The sequence below is a fragment of the Harmonia axyridis genome, chromosome 4 (assembly GCF_914767665.1).
Source record: "Harmonia axyridis chromosome 4, icHarAxyr1.1, whole genome shotgun sequence".
NCBI lineage: Eukaryota > Metazoa > Arthropoda > Insecta > Coleoptera > Coccinellidae > Harmonia > Harmonia axyridis.
Genome location: NC_059504.1, coordinates 22,093,459 through 22,120,793, shown reverse-complemented (window position 1 = coordinate 22,120,793; position 27,335 = coordinate 22,093,459). Strand labels below are relative to the sequence as shown.

Here is a 27,335-nt window from a genome sequence, read left to right as displayed (position 1 = left end):
ATCGATGTTTCTGTTAACTGGTCGAGAACCAGTGCATTCACCCTAAATCTGGAGGGTTTGTGTATTTTCGCATAGAGTTAACATTTCTATTATGCCGAAAAGCAGATTAATCTCTATTCTTTGTACATTCAGATCTGACGCCGTCCTCCAAATAGGTGGGACGTACTCCTTTCAGTATCCACAGATGCGAAAACTCGAACAATAAAATAATAATAACCAGATAAATCCAAGCATACCGGCCTACTCGACATTCATAGGCCCCAACGCCCCTATTCACAACGAGCACATACACAGGGGGACTCAGAAAATAAAAACTCGGCGAGATTTCCATTGGCTGTTGCCCGCTCCAACTCCGCCCATAGAGTAGTCGTCCTCTTCTTACCAGAAGTGAACTGAGCGGAGCCGGCGTCAGGTTTTCGACGGCAGTATCGCCTTTGACGTCGCTAGGAGCTTTTAAAATCCGTTCGGACACATAATTGCGTTGACAGATCGTCGTTCGCGGGATTTTCTTTAATGAATTACAGTGCGATGCATTCTATGAACGATCCCACGTCAGCCCTGGCCGGGATGCTTCCCTTCGAGAGTATCGGTCTCTATGAACAGCCTAAGCCTAGGTTCATCTTCAAGATGCCTAGGGTGGTGCCCGACCAGAAGGCCAAGTTCGAGTCCGACGAACTTTTCAGGAGGCTGAGCAGAGAGAGCGAGGTAGGATCTGTTTAGATGGGCTTGAAAAAATTTTAGCTTCCTTCAGCTTCAGGGTTGTTATGACAGGTTCAGGCAATTCAATTTTCGCAGATTAGGTTTTGGGTTGGGTATATTGCGAAATTTGAACAAAAACTCCACAAGTTTCACGATCACGATTGTATTAGATAATCCATTCGAAAAAAAAATTAAAACACCTATGTCAAGTCACACATCCAGATACTGACTCAGTCCAAAACTGCTATTCTTTCATATTGACAAAAACCTCAATTTCTTCCAATTGATTACTTTTATTAATGATTCCATAAAACTATGATAGGTATTCCCGCAAAATCTGGAGAAAAGTTAGTTAAATAACTTTCAACAAAATTTCCTACTAGAAGGTAGGTAATACAATCTTTACGAAACTTTGTAAAAAACTTGTAGTTTTTCTTCAACTGGTGATATTCAATTCGATCAACAATTATTTTATGGTTATAGATAATTCCCCTGAACTATTCGTCGGATTTTTATAATCAAGGAACATAACCCCATTCTGAAAATAATAAATGACTTAATTTTTCAATAACGTTTCATCTTAAATCAACCGTACAGAATTGACATTGGCTAAGAATTACCCAAATTACATATATGGACAAAATTATAGAGCATATTATAAAAGTGTGATAAATATTATCCCTAAGACTGAAAATAAAAATGTTTCATTGTATAGAACTGAATGGCAATCATAAACTTGATTTCATTGATACACTTTTTCATTCATATAATTTCATTCCTTAAAGTATACCCCTATTCATTGCTATTAGGAATACCGATGTTCATCAACATCGCGATTCTGGAAATAAATGTTAAGATTTCGTTGTTTCGATGAAATTATCATTGGATGGAAGAACTTTTTTTATTTGATGTGAAGTCGTCGAAGACGTTTATCATCTACTCCGGATATTTTCAATGAATAGTAATACATTACTGATATAAAGTATGTAGTCACAACTATGATCGTACCAACGAACATTGTAATAATGAACATTTCATTGTTTTAATAAAATATTTTCCCTGATACAATGAAAGAAATTTGTCAGTATGATGAACGACTTTTCTTCTTGATATTTCTGGTTCATAGGATGAGAAATGATGACTAAATTAAATAATATAATGAAATTTCTCTCTTTCAGTGTCGAAATGAGTTCATTACAGAACTAAAAAGAGTGCTGTAATGAACTCATTACAGCATTGTTTTCAGTTATAGTTTTCGATTTGTGGTTGTTTACACTGACTTATATGGTGAAATGATTTGCAACTTCATTCACAATTTCTTTTGATTCTGGTGGTGTTAAATCAATTTACTCAGACATAATCCACGAATTCAATGTGAAATTATAAATTATTTCAATATTCGAAACGTACATTCCAAATTCAAATTCTTAATCTGTCAATTTTTGTAACAGTCACACTGCCAACATACAATACAAAAGTCACTAGGATTTATAATCTGAATATTTCATTGAATTTCGACAATATTTCACAAAACTTGACTGAAATGGAGAAAATATCGTCTAATACTCTTTCCAGAAGGGAATTCCAACACGAGCGAAGAAGAAGAGAGTTTTAGAATTTCGCATTCGTGTTGGAAATAGGAGCCCATTCTGCTACTTGTTTTAGGATCTACTATGTTCATAAATGTTTTTTTGCCAAACTTTTGGTTCGAGTTCAGTTCAATATTTTGAACCGAGTCTTTTTCGAAACGAATATTCAAAATAACTTCAAAACAGTTAGAGGCAATATCTCTGGACAGCCAAGAAATCATAACCATTTTACATAAAAGCATTCACTCGGTTGGGGAGCTTTTGAGATATGATCAAGATTTTTTCAACAACTAAAACCGCGGTATTGGAAATCCGACCATACCCAGAAAATTTCAAGTTCCTAGAATCCTCCATTCCAAAGTTATAACATAATATAGACATAATTGAATTTGACCATGGCATAGGTCCTAACCATCTGAGACAAATTCCGAAAAATACAGACAATACGTGTCCAAGCGCTCTGTTAGAGGAACTAGAACTTTTTTTATTCTTTTCAAGGCAGATCTTGATTCGAAATTTGAAAGAGTAAGTGGGTTCAATAAAACTTTGGTGATTTGTTCGATCAAATATAGTTCTTTATAATACAAGTGCAGAAGGCATTGATATTCTTCCACGAGCTCAAAATTCAGAATCGAGCCACGAAGTGGCGAGTTTTTGAATGAACGAGTGAATGAGCCTTCTGTACGAGTATTATACATTATTTTCTCCAATTCATTGCATACTTATTGAAATTAATGAAATATTTCCATAAATATCATTTAGTGATTTTTGCATTGAAAAATGTTGTTTGGCAGAACTGATTTCCTTAAGGCAAATTGATGAATTGACAGGTAGAGCCGTGGCGGAAAGTTCGGAGTACCAACGTATAAAAATAAAATATAACCATGAAAACTGTGCGTTTCTGATATATTCTCGCGCGATTTTGTTCTACAAGATGTAGAAGAATGAACGGAATAACCACAGAATTAGAGAAAATAATTTCTGTGCTCAATTCCAATTTTTCCATAGATAGATTCCATGGATCCTTAAGATTCCATAGTTTTAAAACTACAATCAACGATTTGATAGGTCAATCAATGTTTTATTAAACCCGTCATATGAGTCAAAGAACCGTGGTTATGAAAAGAAATCAATTCAAATGATTACAAACAATTTTATCTGCGTTGAATGCATTGGGCTTGTTCAGCAGGAGACTATTTTTACTATGAACAATGAACAAAGTAAACTATGTATTAAATCGGATATGAATTTTTATTCTCTAGAAATTTCCTCGAAATCACGTACGACCTTCTCTGTGGATTCCAGGAAATTGAGGTTTTTATAGAGCCAGTATTACGTAAAAACGGGAAATTTATCTGTTAACTACCTAACTAGAATTAAAATGATTCATTAATTCAAGCGTAACTCTCTCTCTCTTCTGAATTCCTAGATTTTCTATGCGTCATCTTCATCTTGCGAGCGACGCTACTGAGAATTCAGAGTCCGGGCTATAATAATTTAACTTTTACGCTACTATAGGTACCTACAGAGATTGTAATCCACATGTAATTCTAGAGGTGTATCATTTCAGTTGAATTATATTTTATGGAATAAATTATGTACTTATTAGACGGACATTGGTATGCCTGAGTTTATACAAATATTCTAATCTCAAAGAACTTTGGCACAAAAATTCGTGAATAGCTCAAATTTATCCTTTCTGTTCAGAAATTTAAATAATAAGTTTTTGTATTTTCTGAAAATGAAAAGAATTAACATACGAAACATTTTTCTATCCATTTTGAGCGGTCGTCCCTGAAAACATCTCTATAATTTGAGGTTTGTACCAAAAATGTACAGGGTGTTTACGAGGAGATCATGAACTTGGACAACTCACATTCATCAAGACTCAAGATTTTCATATAAAACCAATATATTTTATTCTTTCAGCCAATTCTACGTATAAAAATATAGAGGGGTTACTTAAGCAAACCCTATACCTATGAAAACTTTAAGAGTTATCGAGGAAAATAACTTGAAAGTCTATGTTTCGATAATAAAACTTGAAATATCATGAATTGTAATCAATTTGTTCGTTGATATTTTTGAGAATCTACAAACCAATAAAATTTTCAATTACGAATAATTAATTTGTCTATTTCAGTAACGTAATGAGTTCATTACAGTACTAAAACAGTGCAGTAATGAACTCATTACATTGTTTTCAATTATATTTTTCGTTTTGTGGTCATCTACACTGACTTCCAATCCAATCATATTTCAACACACGTCAATTGTCGATATAATATAATTCGGATAAAGTGAAATGATCTTCAACATTATTCGCAATTTCCCCTAACTAATACCAATTCTGTTGGTATTAGTTCGATTTCGTCAGACATAATTCACGAAATTAATGCGTAATTATAAATTATTTCAAAATTCGAAACATACGTTTCAAATTCTGTAATCTCTCAATTTTCGTAGCAGTCACATCAACTGCCAATATACAATACAAAATTCACCAGGATGTATAATCTGAATTTTTCATTGAATTTCGACAATATTTCAAAAAACTTGACTGAACTAGAGAAAATATCGTCTAATACTCGTTGCATTTCCAACACTCATGCGTTCGAATTTCGCATTCGTGTTGAAATAGGAGCCCATTCTGCAACTTGTTTCAGAATATTAGGCCAATTGAAAAGTCCCCGGTCTGATGCATAGATGGCTGTGCTAGTATTAAATCCATATGATTTTTAGTTAGTACCAACCTTCAAACGATACGTGTCAAAATTTGACAGCAGTCTGAGCATTAGTTTGTGAGATATTGCGATGTGAGTGTACGTACTTTTGTTATTCGAAAAGAGATGGAAAAAAAGAATTTCGTTTGCTTATAATAAAAAATACAATTGAAGCAAAATCTTGGCTTGATGAAGAGTTTCCGTAGTCTTCACCAGGAAAAACGACCATCATTGATTGGTATACTAAGTTTAAACGTGGTGAAATGAGCAACGAAGACGGCGAACCCAGTGGACGACCAAAGGAGGCTGTCACCGACGAAAAAATCAAAAAAGTTCACAAAATAATTTTGAATGAGCGTGAAGTAAAGTTGATCGAGATAGCAGACATTGTGAAGATATCATCTGAACGTGTACATCATATCATTCACGAATATTTGTAGATGAGAAAGCTCTGTGCAAATTGGATGCCCATGGGCGCCCGCAGGGGGGGGCCAGGGGGGGCCATGGCCCCCCCTGAGATTTTGATTGTCTCATTTTTCAGCACAACACCCTCAATATATTTTTCTCAATCCAAGGGGAAAGGAAAAAAGGAAAGTAATGGATTCACAACAATTTTCCGGTTTTCAATGAAAATCATGGATAATTTTCATTTTGCCCCCCCTGAGAAAAATTTCTGCGGGCGCCCATGTGGATGCCGCGCGAGCTCACAATCGATCAAAAGCAACAACGTGTTAAAGATTCTGCAGTGTTTAAAGCTGTTTAAGCGCAATAAACCTGAATTTTTGCGTCGATACGTGACAATGGATGAAACATGGCTCCATCATTTCACTCCGGAGTCCAATCGACAGTTAGCAGAGTGGACTGCTCACGATGAACCGAATCCAAAGCGAGGAAAAACACAACAGTCAGCTGGCAAGGTTGTGACATTAGTATTCTGGGATGCGCAAGGTATAATATTCATTGATTACCTCCAAAAGTGACAGACTATTAACAGCGAGTGGATCGTTTAAAGCATGAAATCGTTAAAAAATGGCCCCAGTTGAAGAAAAAAAGAGTACTATTATTATTTCATCAAGACAATGCGCCGTTTCACAAATTAATGAAAACAATGGCAAAATTGCATAAATTGCGCTTCGAATTGCTTCTGCATCCACCGTATTCGCCAGATCTGGCTCCCAGCGATTTTTCCTGTTTTCAGACCTAGAAAGAATGCTCGCTGGAAAGAAATTTAGCGCCAATGAAAAAGTAATCGCTGAAACTAAGACCTTTTTTGAAGCGAAAGACAAATCGTACTACAAAAATGGTATCGAAAATTTGGAAGATCGCTATAATTGCTGTATCGCCCTCGAAGGCAACTATTTTGAATAATAAAATCGAATTTTGCCAAAAATATGTGTTTTGCTATGGTAGACCGGGGACTTTTCAATTGGCCTGCAGGTTAGAAATTGCGGTTTTTCCTGAATTCATGTTTTTTATTCGATAACTATTAAAGTTATTCTAGGTATAGGGTTTTCTTAAGTAACCCCTCCCTTTTTATAGGTACAATGTATGTAGAATTGACTGAAATAATAAAAAATGTAGAATTGAATTCAAAATCTTGAGTATTGATGAATTTGAGTTATACAAGTTCCATGATGTTCTCATAAACACCTTGTACACTTCATGGGAAATTTGAAATAAGTATGTATTACCACTTTTATAAATTCCAGAACACGCCAGTGGAGTATCGCTAATACTGACTTAGGTACTTATTTGAAGGTCGAATACACATAAAATACCAACGGAAAACCCGAAGCATATTAGTTCATACATCTCACAAAAGATTTAAGCAGACTTATTCACTTCTAAATCGTGTTACTACATAGCTAGGAATCAACTTTTTTTATATTGTGAAATATATAAATGATTAGAAAAATCTTTTCTTGGAAGCCATAAAAACGAATTCTGTCATATAAAAAAATTGTTCAGAAACGAAATGAGAAAATTGCATTACTTTTTATGGATCTGAGCATTTTTCCTCCCCAAATGTCTGTGCGAATTTTGAACTAAAAATGAGGAAAGAACTGTTGTGAAGTCAAGATCTTTCGAGCTCTCGTCATTCATATCCCATGACGCATAAGAGCAACTTGGAAAACACTAACTACATACAATAGGTATGAATGTATAGTCTCCATGGTGCAATAATAAATAGTTTTCAAAGGTCCGATATCTTCGGTCCATTCTTCTTCTTCAACAGCCTGTCTTTAACCACTTTTGGACATAGGCTCCCCTTGAATTCTCCAATTTCTTCTATCTTGAGCCAACTGGTGCCAACATCGTCCGACCTTTGATTTAATGTCATCTAACCAGCGTTTTGGTGGTCTTCCTACACTTCGTTTATGTTCCCGTGGTCTCCAATGTACAATTATCTCGATGTACAAGAGAATTGTACATCGGTCCATTACTGTGCGGAATCTTTTTGAGCACTCTGAACTATGGGAAATGTTTCTGTACGACTTTTAAACTTTCCGTATAATACTTACACTTCCCCCAATAAGTTTCAGGCCTAAAACCAGTAAAATCACATCTTTTTATTGAAAATTCTACTTAACTCCTCTCCTTCAAGAATGATACGAATGCTTCAACGATCCTCTAAATTTTAATAATCTTTTCTATAGGACGATTTGTTTTGCTTTCGAAATAGACTTCAACCTCAGCAATAATTTCTTCATACCAGCCGTTGTTGTCGATGGACAACAAAGGCTGCTGATCGAAATCAGCACTGATCGTAATCAGTTTCTGAATAACTGCACTTATCAAGCCATTGCTTTGCTTGCACAGCATTTGTACCCATCAAAAAAAATTCGTTTTTATTAAATTTTCAAACAACGACCAATGTAGTGTAATTTAACCTTCAATTTCTCGATCCAGACTTGACTCTATCTTTCGAAATTTTGACAAGCTTCTTTTGAAAGATAGATAAATACCTTTATTTGAAATATTATATATTATTTCCTGAAAATATATAAAGAATAAATGGAATAGTGTTAACAATAAATAACTCAAATAAACTCAACTAAACTCAACTTAACTCAAAATTTTTCAATATTCTTTCTAAATAATCATTTAAACCATACAACTCAAGATCTATCAAGAACTTCTTAGTTTTTGACTTGAATTGTCTATAACTTTGTATTGATTAGATATTTTGGGGTGAATTATTGAAAATTCGTTGCACATATAAGGAGGGCACTTTTCGGGAATAGTCGAAATCAGAGTTTTCAAAAGAATTAAATTATTTTTGATGAATAAAAGCTTCATAGTTTTATCTCCTACAATCTACTTCGTAATGGGTCATAGATTAGGCCAGCACCACCCGACAAGACAAATATTGGGCAATCGAGTTTAGGGATTTGTATTTTGTAGTCATTTTCCACAATTATAATGGATCTTGACTGATAGGAATACATTTTTCTGAATTATTTATATTCACCTAATAGTCTTTTCAATATGAGGACTCAGTCCAAAATCGCATATTCTTCTGATGTGGTATTATCAGCTTCATCGGCGCTATTTGACAAAATATCCGATCAAATAGACTGCTAGATTGACCAGCTACGGGTGGAGCCAATCTTGGCCGTTTTGCTGCTGAGGCGCAAATATTTTCAGTCTCATTTGCAGATTTATTTCCATCTTCGAGTCAACTGATCAATTTAGATTCAACCTGTTTTTTAATCACTTTGATGAAAAATTTTGTATTATACCGAGGATCTAGATATCTATTGCAAATAACATGTTCAAAGTGAAATCTCCGAATCTTAAATTCAGTTGGTCGAGGGTACATTTTATGATAGTTGGAAATCTTTTATTTGTGTCTGGCTTATTTCCTATTTGTAACGTTAACTTCAGTAAATGGAATTACTGTCAAATGCAGGTATTGCTATCGCTCAGATTTCGGGTAATCTCTTCAAAAGGATGTGGTATGAGGCAAGGACACCTCTGGTTTCCTGCTTTGCCAGTCGATTCACTTCGTCTTCGTCAGTAATTTAGTATCTCAACATTTAGTATCTCAACCTCCAGAGACTCCTTTACGCCTTCGAAAGAGCAACTGATTCATTCAACATGATTATTTCCACCAAAAAAACCCAATGCCTATCTATATCCAGGGAACCAAGAAGATGCAAGCTAGCGGTATATAACAAAAGCATAGAGCAGGTTATATCATACACATACCTTGGTTCCAATATAACAAGTAGAAGAAATCTGAAAGAGGAGGTGAACAGCCAAATTACAAAAGCCTCGTTGATATCGGGATACTTGCGCGACATAATATGGAGGAACAAATATATGAGCCTATCTAGCAAGGTCAGAATATACAAGACTTGTGTTAGGCCAATCATGACGTATGGTATTGAAACAAGAGCCGAAAATGCCGAAACCAAGAGACAACTAAGAACAACTGAGATGAGAGTGCTGAGACATATAGCAGGCTATTCATTACTCGACCATAAGAGAAATGAAGAGATCAGATGTATCTCCGGGATCTTGTATCCCGGAGATGTAGTGAGATGGGCAAGGATAAGGCGCAGAAATTGGAGAGACCATGTGAATAGGATGCCTGATAACCGACTGCCCAAAATAGCAAAAACGAAAAGGCCTAACACCGCAAGACTTCCAGGGAGACCACCAAAGCGCTGGTATGAAAGTTGGACCTCTGCATCCCAGGAATCAGGAACATTGTAGAAAACACAGGACTTTGTCCTAACGTATGAAGAAGAAGAACATTATTCGCGATTCGAAAATGTATGTGGCTGCTCAGGTCAAATGAAATTAGACTAATTAGATATATATCTTCTTACAAATCACCGATATTTGAGGTGTTTTCACATAATATCCTTAAAGTAATCTACATTGTGGAAAGTGAATATTTGCAGTTGCGAATGAAAAAAAATGGTGCTAACTTTTCGTTTTTCGCATGAGAATAGATGGTCAATGTGCAAAGCACTTATATATTTTTAAAATATTCGTGAAAAACAACCACAATTTTGATGAAAAAAATAATCGACTGTCGTACAGTGCTGTTTTCTACTTATTTGCTTCTCAGATCTTCTTTTTGAATAAGGCTGGAATTTTATTCCCTACGCCTCTACTTTGATTTCTCCTATTTCCTACTGTTGTCTAATTGGGCGAATTTCCTCCCTACTGCATATCACTTTTTTCTTCTATTTGGTTCTTTTAAAGAGGTATTTCCTCTTATCTGTCATTCTTATTTTGGTATGTGGTATTTTTCTTAATTCCTTATTCTTATGCTCTTTCAGCGTCTCTATTGTCTTCCTTCTTTGTTTGTTAACTATTTCCTAAATAGTTTCAATTTTCAATTCTTCTTATTCTGTTGGTTGGTTATACCTTCCCATGGGGCGCCAACCGCTGTTCTGATTACTGTATTTAGCGTACTTTGCAACATGATTATTGTCCTTCGTATTATACTAGGTTACTCCTGCATACGTAATGCTTGGTATTAGCACTATTTTTATTATCTTCAGCTTGTTTTCTAAGGAAAGTTTACTTTTAGGGTAGAGCAGCGGGAACAGTCTCCCTTGCAATTGCTTTGCCTTTTTTTTGTTTTCTTCTTTCGGTTAGTTACTCTTGTTCAACTTGTTAAAGTTCATTCTTTCATCTAGTATTACTCCCAGATATTTTGCTCCCTTTTTCCATTCTCTGATTTTCTATTTTGACGTTTCCTGCTTTCTCTTTCTTTACTGTTGTTCTTCCGAAGTAGATTGCAACCGTTTTAGATGTATTCGCTTCGAATCTCCATTTCTTGAAGTATTCCATCAGTTTATCTTGGTCTATTTATGAATGCCTAGTAGTTATTTTCCGCATTCTACTGAGATAGTATATGGCAGTGTCATCTGCAAACTGGGCAATCTGGCATCTATTCATTTTTGGTATGTCTGCCATGTATAAATTGAACAGCAGCGGCCCTATCACCGATCCTTGGGGAACTCTGGCTTCAATTTCTCTGATCGTCGACCTGGTACTATCGACATTCTCTCTGAATTTTCTATTTGCCAGGTACGATTGTATTAATCTCGTAAGTTTGATTGAAAATTTCATCAACTTCATTTTGTTTATCAGACCATGATGCCACATTTTACCAAATGCCTATACATATTCAAGAATATTGCACCAGTATCTGTAGAGAGGTTCATTTGCTCCTTAATATTTTCCGTTAGTCGTACCATTTGATGAATCGTTGAATGCTCTTTGCGAAACCCAAACTGGCGATTTGGAATTATTTTCTTTTCTTCTACGAAATCTGTTAGTCTTCTGTGAATTAATTTCTCTACCACTTTACTAATTACTGATAATAGGCTTATGGGTCGATAATTCGCTGGGCCATTTTGTCTTTTCCTTTCTTCCAAATAACTTATTTGCTGTGAAAATAGAAAGAAGATAAAGTGAATGTAAAACTTCGTACATTGAATAAAGTCTGGTCATCGCAGGAGCGCCAGAGGAGAAATTAATAGGTACCAAAGTCTGACTGATAAGCAGAAAGCCACGTGGTCGTTATTGGTAGCTGATCCCAAATGCAAATTTCAAATGGCTCACCGAAAAACTGACCATTCTGATAAACACTTCAACTTCTACAATGATAATAAGCAATTGCATTATTTCAATAGAATAATTCCACCGCTTCTCAAGGATTCTTCTGAAACACATTCGCATAAAAATGATATCAGAATGCCAATGAACAATGAACATTAACAACCGATAGCGATCAGACAATCAGCTTAGTCAGTAACGCGACACCCCTAAATGAATACTTAATTTTTCAATAAGCACTCTTTCGAGAGCCGATAAAATCGAATTAATATTCGATTTTATTGCAGTCATTCCTCAACAATAAGCCAACATTTACCAGTAAACAAATAAACAGACGAGGGGACCGCTCAACAACAGTTTGTTATGAAATGATATGAAACACCGTTCAAGAATTTGTTATATGTCCGGTTTCCACTTAGTCATGGGCTCGTTTTTATTTCTTTGAATTTGTTAACATCATGACGGTGTCATTAAAATGTTATCCTCGTACTGTCTTCGTCTTTCGGATCGGGCTGCTTTTGACTCCATCCCGTTCTTGTGGGTTAATATTTCTGTGTCATTGGATAAAGATGGCACAATGATTTTAGTTGAAGTAGGTCATGGTGAGGATGTTTTTCGATTCGAGTAGGTAATAAATTTTCACGTCTTAGTTTGATGTTCTTCTAAGATGTATTCGAGGGAATTTTAAACTAAGTTCAATGAAATTTTCAATATCTTAGAAAACGGACCATTTAAGATTGTTGAAATTTCATGTGATTGGTAGATATACAGATTGAAAGTTGGAAATACGAAAATGGAAGGTAAATGGGGTAGTTTGCTATTCAGTCCCAGAGATTTGACCAAGGAACCAAGATGATTTTTGTTGCTGGAAACAAGATATGCTGGAAACAAAGTTATGAACCCTCAAATCATAAAAAAATAACGAAAATTTCAAATATCAACTTCGAGTTGCATTTAAAATTCCGAAAATTAAAAACAGAAGTAATATAAAAAAATCATGATGCCTTGGTCAAATCTTAAGAGCTGAATAGGTAGCAGAAGATCCCAACGGTAGCGTAGCTGTGGTATTTATTCATGAGAATTCGACTTTATCCCTCAAAAGTAAGTACATGTAGTAAACGCTCCTCTAACTTTTCATTAATTTTTCTGAAGAAAGATTCGTCTTTGCTTTCGATGAAGGCTTCAACCTCAACAATTTTTTCTTCAATAGACATTAGAATCAAATTTATTTTCCTGGAGCATTCTTTTGAGGTTTCCAAAAAGCTAGTACCTATACTCACTAGGGATTCACGGCTTGGCTTGATTTTCAAGCTACTCGGCTTGGTTGGTAAAGCTCAAGTCTTGGCTTGAGTTGACTTGATTTCAAGTCAAGCTCAAGTCTTGGCTTGGGTTGACTTGATTTCAAGTTAAGCTCAAGTCAAGTAGCAGTTTTTCAATCTCAAATCAGTCAAGTATTCATTTATCAAGTACTTGAATCATATCAAGCTACTTGATTTTTAGCAGTTTTATTGTGTAGATATTCACATCAATAAAGAATGATGAAATGAAAAGAAACCTTGCAAAAAACACTTTTATTTATTGAACTCATCGTATAAAAAAACCGAAAATATCAACTTTTTTGAAATAGAAACATAAATTAAATCAATATAAATCATAACAAAATGAAAAATAATAAAAAATTGAGTTTTTTAATATTGAGAAACCTCCAGGCTTTGTTCGATTTCTTAATTTTCCATCCAGGATCTAAGACACATGAGGCATCTTATAGATTTGTCGCCTAAAGTATTGCGGGTTTTTGTAACTGTAAGAGCAGCTCTGAAAAATTGTCTTTTGACAGGAGCTGAAGATGCTGGCGTTGATAAAAATCCTTGGCCAAGTTTGGAAAGATATTTCTGAAACTACCAGAATCTACCAATAGATTTCAAAGAAATGTGAAAAAACTACTAAGAAAGTCACATTGGCGAATGCTTCAGTCTCTCGGCGCTCGAGGAATCCTCTCATTTAGTCTAAGCGCGCATATCAAGCTCAAGTAAAATCAAGTAGCTTCATCTGAAACTCAAGATAACCATATTTCGAAATTTTATCGACGTTCTTGACTTATGTTGTTGATATTTGGGATATCTTAATCGATGAGAATTGTTGCCTTTATATCTTTATCGACTAATAAAATATTAGGTCTGTTGTGAGAAACTGTTTTGTCAGTGAGAACACTACGAGTATGATCCTCAGTACAGTTTATAGCATTCGTTCTCCAGGATGGCCTGCGGGCGGTACTTGTAAATTGTAATATGGCGACACTCTTTCGGAAAGAATAATTCTTGAATATGGTTGCCAATTTGAGGTGGAGTATCATCCATAATTCATCGTGTCCCTCTTTATAGGTAATCATTTTCTGCAAATATTTGACATCCACCGGTGATATGTTTGATTATTTCGTTTGAGATGGACACTTTATGATGTTTGCAGTAGTTTCTCGATGAGATCACTTGATCTTGGATAGCTAAGGGAAATCCAACAGTTTTTGTTGGATTGTCTGATATTGGTATGAAATATGCTATTCATGCAGTTGTAAAGGTGTTGATTGATCTGAATCACAAAATGTTTTGTAGACCTCTTATGTTCTTGCCTAGTCTCTGAAGTATACTTTCTATCTGCTCATGGGTAAGTTCCATGATGTCCATCAGAACCCTGACTCCTTCATTCCTTGGCAGTGTTGTCCCTTCAATGCCGCTTTTTGCATGGTGATTGTTTATTTTTGTAACCAACGTTCTCATTTTGCGGTGCAAGTTTGCAAATTTTATATTTATTGTAATTTGCCTTTTCACAATAAAAATCTTTACTCTTATTATTAGTGTTATTTTCAAGTATTTTCTGTATACTGCATAACTCCATATTATATTTTCAGATTAGATACACCGGCTGTAGAGACCGAGGCCAAGAGGAAAGACAGGCAAGGTTTCAACATGGATGTCGCGAAGGTCACACAGAAATTGCTTTTGCAGCCACTGGAACCAACCTCCAGTTGGTATTCACTCCTCCAGCATCTGGATATGTACCCGATAAAGAATGTGATTTCGATAAAGAACCAGGCAAAGTGAGTTGATTTGATCATTTAATTTTGACATAATTCACGAAAAAGTGTTTTCTCGAAAAGATATCGGTAGTTTATGATTATTCTTGCCTCATAAATATCGTTTCTCCTTGTCATCAATGATAACGAGAGCGATGTAATTGGGTACATGTTTCCGAAGTTGATCACTTCTGCAAAATGGTGTCTGATCTGTTGACCAATGAGAACGGAGCGTCTGTATTGATTTTGGACGACGCCATGCTAGACGCCGCGCGCCTACTTGTTCTAATAATAATGCCATGAACATTACGAGTCCCTCAATTATTTCCATGATTGGGTGAACTCGCAATTTGTTAAATTACGATTTAAATCGAGGAAATTATTTGGTGCAAAATATTCAACAAGATTTAGTGAATGATGAATGCTTACAAGAATAATCATGTAATAGAAAAACTTTGTTTGAAAATACAAGGAGTATTACATACTTGCATTTTCATGCAAGTAGGTAGTTAGCTCAAAATATACAGTTTGATCTATGAACCTTGAAAGCAACTCTTCACGTTATGGAAAATCTAGGACTGCAAATTTCATACCATGTTACTTTTATATTATTATTTCCTTTCATCTTTCAACACTTCACTCAACTCCTTGGCCCAACCAGTAAAACACATTTTTTCTCAAAAATTCAACTCTATTCGCCAACAAAGTCACTTTCTAAAGTGATACTTGAACTCCAACTTTTCAAAAACTGCCATGTTTCATCCATTGTCTCATATCGACGCAAAAATTCGGGTTTATTACACTCAAACAGCTTCAAACACTGCTCAGAATCATTAACACGTTGTTGCTTTTGATCGATTGTGAGCTCGCACGGCAACCATTTTGCACACAGCTTTCTCATGTACAAATATTCGTGAATGATATGATATTGATGTACACGTTCAGATGATATCTTCACAATGTCTGCTATCTCGATCAACTTCACTTTAGGGTCATTCGAAATTATTTTGTGAACTTTTTTGATTTTTTCGTCGGTGACAGCCTCTTTTGGGCGTCCACTGCGTTCGCCGCCTTCGATGCTCATTTCACCACGTTTAAACTTAGCATACCAATCAATGATGGTTGATTTTTCTGGTGCAAACCCCAGAAACTGTCATCAAATCAAGATTTTGCTCCAACTTTACTTTTCCCTTCAAAAATCAATATTTTATCAGCACACTAAATTCTTTTTTCCATCTTTTTTCAAATAACTGAAGTAGCTACACTCACAACGCAATATCTCACAAACTAATTGTCGGACTGCTGTCAAATTTTGACACGTATCGTTTGAAGGTTGGTACTAGCTAAAAATCGTATGGATTTAATACTAGCACCGCCATCTGTGCATCAGACCAGGGATTTTTCGATCGGCCTTATATCTAACACCTTGTATATTCCGAATTATTAACACGCTTTCGTGCTAAGTGAGCGGAAGTGTCTTCTATATTCACTTGGCTCATTAAATTGTCATTAACAAAATAGAAAACAAAGAATTTGTCTTAAATTTTATATTTCAGATATATGTGTGAAAAGAAAACTTATCATGGATTTTTCAACACGGTAAATAATTTCAGAACAACCACCTCCCTATCACCCTGATATGGGTCCGACAGACTTTTTTCACATTCCAAAATTCAAAAAGCGTTCAAAAACATTGGCATCTTCTAAAAACCATTCCTATCAACTTTCGAATCGATTGAGGCAAAAACTTCCACCATATGCATACCAAATTAGGGTCCCGTGCCGATCAATTAGGATACTAGATTTTCTCCATTCCTCAGAAATTCCTGCGTAAGACAAAGGGAATCTCCGAAATCGACCCAAAAGAAGAGAGATCTGGGGAAGTAGTCGGGTCACGCTTCGTTAGTGTCAAATATTTAAAAATATATCAACAAAGATCTCAATGACTCGTGCTCCCTGCTCTTATGTTACAAGATGTTTAACAGCTGTCTAGACCGTCCCTAAAATACAATATATCGACAATCGAAGAGCTTTGATTGTGTCCCCTGTCTTCCTGGATATTTCCTTTGATGAATGAATTAGTTCCTGTGACAGAAGAGACTGTCTTGAGTAAACTAAGAAGGTTTAACTTTCCGAAGATGTTAATTCCTCTTGCAGGGTGGCTTTGCTGAGGGTCCAATACAATTAAGAGTAAAAGTGACATAAATAGTTTTCACAGACCTATCGGCTGTTTTCAAAGGGATAATATTGATCTGCTATAGAAAACATAGGGTGATACGATTTTTGTCACCTAGTTCTGCCTGTCATTCTGGAGCGATTGTCTTCGAACAAATCGCTATATCATTTTGGGACAAAATCTGTGATTTTTTAATTTTGAGCCGATTTTTTTCAACTCTGCAGATGTATACATTGATAACTTTCGAACAGAAAGACCTAGAAACTGAAAATTTGCAGGCTAGGTTCAGATCTTGGATGCCACGGCTAAGTTCGTTAATGGGCAACATCCGACTAGGGGTTCCGTAAATATGGCCGTTCGAAGTATTTTATTTGTGTTGATATCAAAACTGTATGTTCGATCGGGAACAAAATTTGCATTTTGATGTGGAATGATAATTGAAAGCATTGTGCAAAATTTCATGTTGATCGCATGGTCAGAATCTCAGAGAACTGATGGTGTTGAGATTTTGAATGTTGATAGGTGAAAATAATTCACTCCGTGCAAAATTTCGAGCTAGTTAAATCATTAGAATCATGTGAAATTCGAGAAAAATATTGAACAACAATACGAAATCACAGCTTGAGGATAGACGAAATATCAGAAAAGGAACAAAAACGTTTATTAAAATTGCGAACGTTTCGAATCTTTATTGATTCTTCAACAAGGCTCTTTATTAGGTTTTATAGATTTTTTCACCAAATATCATCTTAGACCCACTCAGATCTCAGTACAGCCTCTGAACTATGATCTTACTCCATCTTGAAATTCCTTAGACCTTTCCTTCAAAACCGAAAAACAATATAAACAAATCCGAAATATATTCGGAGGTTCACAGGGTTATCAAATCAGAAAAATATGATTTCTGTTCCGTGTGACATCTACATAGCTGAAATTTTGGTAAAACTTACTTTACCGTGATCTACATGTTCAAGATGGTTCAAATTTCAAATTCGCTAATGGGATCTTCAGAACTACTTCAGTTAGAAAAAGATGGATGGTATACATTATCAAACTTTTTTTTCGAGAAACGAAAGAAACTGAAAGCTACCCTTTGGTTTCCGAAATATGAACGAAAATCAGAATTGTGCATTTTCATTAAACCACCACATTCTTGAATCTTGATGTTATCGCTATAAAACAAAATCCGTAGAATCTGATGGTTATTTTGAAAAAATCAGTCTCTAATGACCATCAGATTCTATGAGAAATTTTACCACGATAATATTTTGTTTCATGGCGATAGCATCAAGGTTGTGGAAGTTATGATGGTTTGATGAAAATGACAAATTACAATTATCTTTCATATTTCGAAAATAAAAGAAAATAGAGACATGCGATATTCAGTTTCTTTCGATAAAAAAGGTCAAAATGTGGCGTTCATTTTTCTCAAACTGATCTTGATATTCCATCATTAGACATGAAATTTGAACAACCCTATTCAAACAAAATTTTATTGAAAACTTACGGATGTATTCTGAGACATCGAAATTTTACAAACAATTTTTTTTATCTTTCAAAGATACCATAACTGACTATTAATTTTAGTTGATCGGATGAGTATTTTTTCCATTGATGAAAAAATAAAAATTCAATATGGATATAACTTCTGAACAGATTTTGCCCATCAATGAAAGAGCTTTATCACGTAAACAGCGACCAGAATTGGTTTTCACCTAGAATTCCTCCCCATAATCATTCGAAACCATTGTCGCCTCGAAATTAAGTACCTTATTTCTACAAACCATTAATATTTAACCAAATAACTACCCACTTACTTAGTCTCTTTAAAAGGATCAAAAATGGCTGTACCCAGCACTTATCTCAGCAGTTATTGGTTTTGGTTCCTCCAAGAACTAATATGGCACAATTCCGCCTACTGTTTATTAAATACATCTCCCAAAAGAATATTATATCAGAATAATCCAAAATATCGCAACAATTCCCAGGATTATCTATAGTGAACATAAAAACAAAATCATACCCTTGAATATCTCTTCATAAAAAAGGAGTTATCTCCCTCAAGGTGGTCCTAAACCTATTGAATGCCAGTCAACAGAGGTACACTCTGCGAACAGCTTGTTACCTTTGACAGAACTAGCTTTAAATTCATAACTATCTGTAGGTAAAATAGGAAGATGATCCCCATATAATCCTATTTGTCGATTACATGCTTGATGCACGGCTCTATTGAAAGCATAAACATCATTCATGCCACACACACTGTGATTGTTTGCCGTTTACTAGCTTAGCTTCTAGGTATTAACAGAAGCCCAAATATTCAGTAAATACATATGTTGCATTATTCAAGGAAGTCTTTACAAAGAACCAATATTTTTCCATTATTCAGTATGTTTTGTTGAGGAGAAACATCCATCAGATTCGATATACTTAGTTCAAGTTGATATCTTCAGGGCATATTCATTTTCGTGGATCTGTTTAGCTTGAAAAATATATTTAGAAGAAATAACGTGAAATATTGTTCCAAAAAATATTATAGAAAAATTCAACACAATATTGGTAAGTTTATAACAACAGGCAAATACAACCTGTGACCTATGACACAGGAAAACAGAAAATAAAAAGGAATAAAAATCTTCATTAAATTTGCATACGTTTCGAATCTTTATTGATTGGGCAGTTCAAATTTGTTTTTTATTTTAATTTCAAAAATACCTTTTCGATCGATGAAATTTCACATTCAGATGTAGAATAACCATTTCCAACAAAATAAATAATAATTGCGTTATCAGAACTAGAGAAAATTTGGAGAAGAAACAATTATTGTTATTAATATTAAAATAACGTTATCCCTCATAACATATTCAAATATTTGTGAAAAATAATTTTGTTTTATTTTTTAGAAAATGTTAATTTTACGTTTTTGTAAGTGTTCTTATGAAGCCAATTGAAAAGTGTCCGATCTGATGCACAGATGGCAGTGCTAGTATTAAATCCATGATTTAAAGTTATATTAGTTCACATTCAAATGATACGTGTCAAAATTTGACAGCAGTTCGACCATTAATTTGTGAGATATTGCGTTGTGAGTGTAGCTACTTTTGTTATTTGAAAAAAGGGGGATAAACGAATTTCGTATGCTGATAAAGTATTGCTTTTTGAAGGGAACAAATGCAGTTGAAGCAAAATCTTGGCTTGATGATGAGTTTCCGGTGTCTGCACCAGGAAAATCAACTATCATCGATTGGTAAGCTAAGTTTAAACGTGGTGAAATGAGCATCAAAGACGGCGAACGCAGTGGACACCCAAAAGAGGATGTCACCGACGAAAAAATCAAAAAGTTCACAAAATAATTTTGAATGACCGTAAAGTCAGGTTGATCGAGATAGCAGACATTGTGAAGATATCATCTGAACGTGTACATCATATCATTCACGAATATTTGTACATGAGAAAGCTGTGTGCAAAATGGGTGCCGCGCGAGCTCACAATCAATCAGAAGCAACAACGTGTTAATGATTCTACGCAGTGTTTGAAGCTATTTAAGTGCAATAAACCTGAATCTTTGCATCGATACGTGACAATGGATGAAACATGGCTCCATCATTTCACTCCGGAGTCCAATCGACAATCAGCTGAGTGGACTGCACACGATGAACCGAATCCAAAGCGAGGAAAAACACAACAGTCAGCTGACAAGGTTATGGCATCAGTATTCTGAGATGCGCAAGGTATAATATTCATTGATTAACTTCAAAAGAGCCAGACCATCAATATCGATTATTATATAGCGTTATTGGATCGTTTGAATGATGAAATCGTTAAAAAACGGCCGCATTTGGAAAAAAAGTGCTGTTTCATCAAGACAATGCGCCGTGTCACAAATCAATGAAAACAAATGGCAAAATTGCATGAATTGGGCTTCAAATTGCTTATGAATCCACCGTATTCGTCGGATCTGGCCCCCAGCGACTTTTTCCTGTTCACAGATCTTGAAAGAATGCTCGATGGAAAGAAATAAAGAAGTAATCGCCGAAACTGAGGCCTATTTTGAAGTGAGAGACAAATCGTAATACAAAAATGGTATCGAAAAGTTGGGAGATCGCTATAATCGCTGTATCGCCTTCGAAGGCAACTTTGTTGAATAACAAAATCGAATTTTGTCAAAAAAATGTGTTTTACAATGGTAGACCGAGGACTTTTCAATTAGCCTGTTATATCTAGCATTTCACAAACGACGGTCAGATGAGGCATTTTTCGATCTATGAAATTTATTCTCTTCTTAAAAATGCGTATCCGGGGTCTCGTGGCTCTGGATTTAAATACCCATTATACATTAATTAATTGTAAAGAGCAGACGGGTGGCATTTGTTCTACACCCACAATGGGAGAAGCGTGCTACTTGACGCTACACCGTCGGTAGCGCTCATTTTCACGTCAATTACAAGTCTTTTGTCTTAAAGCTTCTATTATTTCACCAACGGCGTTCGTTTGTTTCTCTGTTGACACGCTGCGATCATTATTCGCCTTTGTTTTGCTCTCGTGCGCTGCAGTTTTGCAAGGCGGACTCTCCTTGCTCGTTATTTTAATGTTGGAGTGGACTTGAGAGGGATATATTTGCAATGGACTAGTTTAGTGATGTTGATAATACTATATCCGCGCTAAAATACGTAAATTTAAATAATCTATTTCTCAGTCATTTATTGATGGATTTTCAAAATTTTTTCACTGATTTATCAGCTTTGCTCTATATTTTAATTCTATTGTGTCAAATATAATAATAATAATTATAATAATAATAATGTTTATTCAACATAAATAGACTCACCATGTTTATTTATGTTGAATAAACATTATTATTTTTATTATTATTATTATATTTGACAAGATAGAATTAAAATATAGAGCAAAACTGATAAATCAGTGAAAAAATTTTGAAAATCCATCAATAAATGACTGAGAAATAGATTATTTAAATTTACGTATTTTAGCGCGGAACGTATTTGGTCTCCGACTCGTCTGTGACGTCACGCCACTTTTCTGTGATCGCTACACCATAAATTACGTTTGAATACTTAGCCGCGCCAAGGCTCCCACGCCGTTTGTAGTTGTACAGTGTAGTTTTAACTCGAGTTTTGTTTTTATGTCACCATAATGGAAGAAGGCTTCGTGAAAGGACAAAGTTATTCTACTCAATAACTTATTTCCAACCAACTTACACCTAAGTATTTTTATTATCAGAAATAGACAGCTAGTAGATACTGATAGGTACTTACATCAAAATGATCTTCACACACATATGAAGTAGTTTTAGGTCCAATTAAGTCACGCCTCATCAATTTGCACCACTTCTTCCTTTGATTCATGTCATTTGGTACATGAAAAAACAATTTATTGGGGTTTTTAATTGTCGTGCTTGCACACATAGGCACAATACAATATTTGTAGGATTTTTTTCAATTCAGCCATCGTGTAACGAACAAAACACGACACGAACGGCACAAATGATTGTACACCAATGAATTCGTAAGCACTCTGCGAATACCAGTCGCCTCGTGTAAGTGGCGTGACGTCACACACTAGACTATGAAATTATTCTTCCAAGCGCAACTTCAAAGTCCCATAACTTTTTCATTTCTAGAGATATTTCAATGATTCTTCCACATTTTTGTTTCGTTTTACTTAAATTTTTAGAATTAATCCTTAACAAAAAAATGAAAACTAGTCCATCGGAGGAAAAACAATTTTTTTTCTAAAATCGTTCAAATATGCCTACTTCCTTATCTGTCGGAAAAGCAACTTTTCCGGACTACGCTATTATTTGTCCCTTCTGTTTTTTTTATACATATAGTTACACTTTGAATACACGCACATCGAGAACAAACATTGAATATATTATGAGATACATGGATGGAATGCTAATTATTTCTATTTTTGTATTTTTGTAGATAGTAATGTTTCTACAATTATAAAACAAAGATTGAACTCTACCTAAAACGCCATTATCTTTCTCGTTAGCCTTTCTGAACAGATTTCTCTTTGACACTTTTACCTCAGAAAAAATTATCAGTTATGTGCACTTTATATCTGAAAGATTCCTCAATATATCATTCTGTTGAGGATCTCCATCCCGCATGCCACATTACAACAATTAAATCTGCTCCATCATTGACCAAAATTGCTGAAGATGATCGACGGAAACAATGTTGTTTGTATTCATGTGTGTTAGACAAAATTAAAAATTTGCAACAATTTGCGGAATTTTCATGATATTTTCTTAGATGGATGCAACATATTTTCCACTCTGAAAAGCGGCACATATTCTTCGTTTATTACAAATAATGGTCTGTGTTCGTTTCGTTTCATGTGAGTCAATATAATAGTACTCGATCGTCGATAACTCTTGGAAATTTTGATCTAGGAGAATTATTCAATGTTGATGGCAGTACTCAGCGCAAAAGATTAAATTATTTTTGACTGTACAGGTGGTCCGAAAGTGGTGAAACATGTACCACCCTGTTTTTTTTTTAAGAGAACAGCCAATTTTTATATCATAGTCATAATCTTCATGAAATTCTGATTACGAAATATCTGACTGGTCAATTGTCATCATTTATATGTGATACTTTTTTCGTAGGGTACTTATTTCGACAAATTTTATGGATATAAAGATTCAAACAAAAAATCACATCTTGAAATTCGTTCGAAAAGTTTTCAAGTTTTTGCAAATTTACATATCACTCTACAGGTGGTCCGAAACATACTGCAATTTTTCAAAAATTACAATTCAAAAATGTCAATAAGTCCATTTATCCAAATGGCATGACACCAAAATGGAACCACCTAACACTTATATGCGTTTCAATCAGACAAATTACGAAATGGTCTCATCAAAAAACTTGAATCCCATAACGGTTACCCCCCAAAATTGAAGGCTAGGGCCGCTCTTGTATTTATAAAAATGGATTTGATTTTGAAATATATAAGAATATAAGAAATTATAAAAAAATGACGACCAACTTCTATTTTTCGAAATGTCTTGGAAAAAAACCATTTAAGAAATATTTATGAAAATATGTATGGATATGTGGGTATGAAGAAAAATGGGCCTAAAAGAGTTAGGAAAACACTGACGTTAATTTAGAAGTTTTAAAGATATTGTTCATTTATCCGCTTTTGGAGAATACATATTATACCTAAATACAGCTGTGGTTTCCAAAAGCGCAATTGGTGTATGAACGAATGAGCGCTCAAAAGGTTCTGATATTTCACTTCAGTGCTTTTCTCATTTATTTGATTCATTCTTTCGTTTAATATAACAGCTATAAATAATGTATTCTGAGTGTCTATTGTTTTAAATTATCATCTGAGATAACAAATGAAATAGAATTCAATAATTATCAAAAATGACTCAATAATTTAAAACATCCACTTTGTTCCATAATTATTCGACATACTAGGACTTACAGTGACATGATCTTATACCTCATCAATTTCAATCAGTCTTTACTCGGTATTTAACGATGAAAATATACTTTTCTCACTGTTGAAATCAAAGCGTTTTTGTAATCAAATTTTTTTGTTAAGAAACAGAAATTTTCGGTTGTAATATCAATTTACTATCGATGTTTCAATTCAATATTTTTTCTCTAGATATCCGTGATGAACGTATTGGTCATTTTACAACCAGATATACAGTTTTCACTACCTCAATATCAATTTCAGCCAGGTGTCCATTCAAATGAAAAATTATTTGTATCATGCATCCTGTTCGACAAGTTTCTCGTTGTATCATTTACGTTTTCAGTCAGCTATTGTGTGTCGATTTTGTGGTCGATGATTATCATGGAAACAGATCGGATTTCAGCGGTTTTCCTTTTTCCTGAAAGTTATTTTCGTGTTTATAATTGTTGCCTGATTAGTTTCATATCGAATTTCTGTCTCGCGTATTGAATATCCTATCTTTCAATTTTATATTCTGAAAAGGAAACGGATATAAGTCATTGATATAAAAAAGGGGTTCTAGCTAGGGGGTTGAATCTGAGGTATACAAATTTGATACAGGATGGTCGAATGATTTTAGATATTGCTGAATAATCTAAAAAATGCAAACGTAATTATTTTGAAGTGTAATGATTCTAAGGTTGAAGACCCGCATCTCTTGTAAGATATACATAAATTTCTTATAGAATTTTTTCATATGGTTGGAAAATTTTCTTCAAAAGTACATAACCTTATGAATATATGGAAATGTATGTGCAATGTGTTTTGGTGAAATGTATTTAGAATTAATTTTTGAATGTATCTCGAATAAAGGAAAAAACCAGAACGTTGGGAACCTGCGCTCATATCGCAATCATTATATGGTTTTTGAGATACGCGCATCACCAATTGAATACGAAGTACCCTAGCAAAGCTTTGCTGGAATATGTTCAAGATACCGCCACACGAAACATATTGATGGCAATAATAAACGAACAAAAAGAAACAGAGTTACCCATATCATAGTATATTAATAATAAAAATTATATAATGTTATTTTCAACAACACTTCTGTTAATAATTATCATACAAGAAAAATTACTTGATAGTGTGCCATTCAAGAATGCTGGATAATAAAAATAAATAATAATAATAAAACTAAAACATTGCTCGTACAAAACAGCTAAGCTGTTACTTTTTCCGCCTAGTCCTGTAACTCATGAATACAGCCTCAAAAATTGAAAAATATCAGCGATCGATGAAAAATATCCTTCTTAGCTCTAAATTAGCGAGAAAATTATTCAAATATGCTCCTTGGTTTAAAAGTTATCATAATATTAAGTGTACAACTTTGCACCCACTTTTGGAGTAGATGGCTGTAACGGTGAATGAAATAGTAGTCGAAATGAAAAGATCGTAGGTGTCATACAATAAGATTAGGTATTTGTGAACATAACGCCATCGGAAGATTAGTCAATTTGTGTCTGCATCATAAAGTTATTCTCGATTAAACATGTCAGCTTACGGGCCAAATTCTCGTCATTTGCGGGAGGTTTTAATTTTCTGCTTAAATATGAAGAAATCTGCGACTGAGGCTCAGTGAATGCTCTCAAATGCTTATGTTGAGGCCGCTATCAGTGAAAGAACGTACCGAGAGTGGTTTCAACGATTTTAGAACGGTAATTTTGACGGCGGAGACCAGTATGGCGCTGGAAGAGACAAAATGATGCAGAATTGAAGGCATTACTTGATCAAGACTCATGTCAAACCGTGACAAGCCATTTCAAAACGCATGAAAGTCATTTGAATGATTCAGAAAAGAGAAAATTGGGTGTCGTACGACTTGAAGTTGAAAGATGTTGAACGACGTTTTGAAAGATCACAATTACCGATAATTTTGCATGACAGCGTGTTGTCATAAAAACTGCATGAGTTCATTTTCACACCGAAGGTGGAGGGCTTTTTCTCCAAAAATGAAAATGACCGAATGCAGTTTTTCAAAGGAAACACGCTGGAATGCGAAATTATCCGGTCATTTTGATGCACGAGTGTAATTCGGAGGAATATTTCCCGAATAAACTGTTACATTACTTGTCAAACTGATTTAGAATGGAATTGCCATAGATTCGAACTGTGTAAGATGCATAGAAACTATGTATCTATGAACAGAACAATTATCGCAGTGCAGTTTCGCTTCCTACAATGAAATTATCGCTGTAATTTTCGATAATTGTTCTCCATATACATAGAATTTTTGACAGGAGGGAAATATTCGTAGGTAATTGCACAAGTGCATCAAAATTACCGATAATTTTGCATGACAGCGTGTTGTCATAAAAACTGCATGAGTTCATTCTTTCCACCTTCGGTGTCGGGCTCTTTCTCCAAAAATTAAAATGACCGAATGCAGTTTTTCAAAGAAAACACGCTGGAATGCGAAATTATCCGGTCATTTTGATGCACGAGTGTAATTCGGGGGAATATTTCCCGAATAAACTGTTACATCACTTGTCAAACTGATGTAGAATGGAATTGCCATAGATTCGAACTGTGTAAGATGCATAGAAACTATGCATCTATGACCAGAACAATTATCGCAGTGCAGTTTCGCTTCCTACAATGCAATTATCGCTGTAATTTTCGATAATTGTTCTCCATATACATAGAATTTTTGACAGGAGGGAAATATTCGCTGTAATTTTCGATAATTGTTCTTCAGATACATAGAATTTTTGACAGGAGGGAAATATTCGAGAATACGGTCCCCGATCACTGATCCGTTTCAGAGTTTACGTTTTGAAATGTGTCGAATCCAAAATCCGTCCGTCAAGGTCAGAAAATGTTCAATTTCGAAGGTTCATTATTGAAACTAATAAACGAAAAAGTAGCACAGGAAGCTATAAATCAAAAGAAATCTAATTGTACACACATAATTTAATATTCCGTCGTATTTTCCTCTTTTCCAAACTGGCCTTCAGACAAACAAGTGATAAACGTTTACGATCAGACGC

The 27,335-nt window shown here is 34.8% G+C and overlaps 1 protein-coding gene across 1 annotated transcript in view; it reads left to right on the top strand.

The window, feature by feature from the left end:
- The first annotated feature begins 397 nt into the window (after positions 1-397).
- Positions 398-27,335, top strand: part of LOC123677634 (protein big brother) — a 52,256-nt gene continuing 25,318 nt past the window's right edge. Inside the window, exons 1-2 of the mRNA XM_045614282.1 lie at positions 398-705; positions 14,502-14,690. Of these exons, the coding sequence (XP_045470238.1) occupies positions 514-705; positions 14,502-14,690 (381 nt within the window). The 5' untranslated portion in view covers positions 398-513. The remainder of the gene's footprint in view (positions 706-14,501; positions 14,691-27,335) is intronic.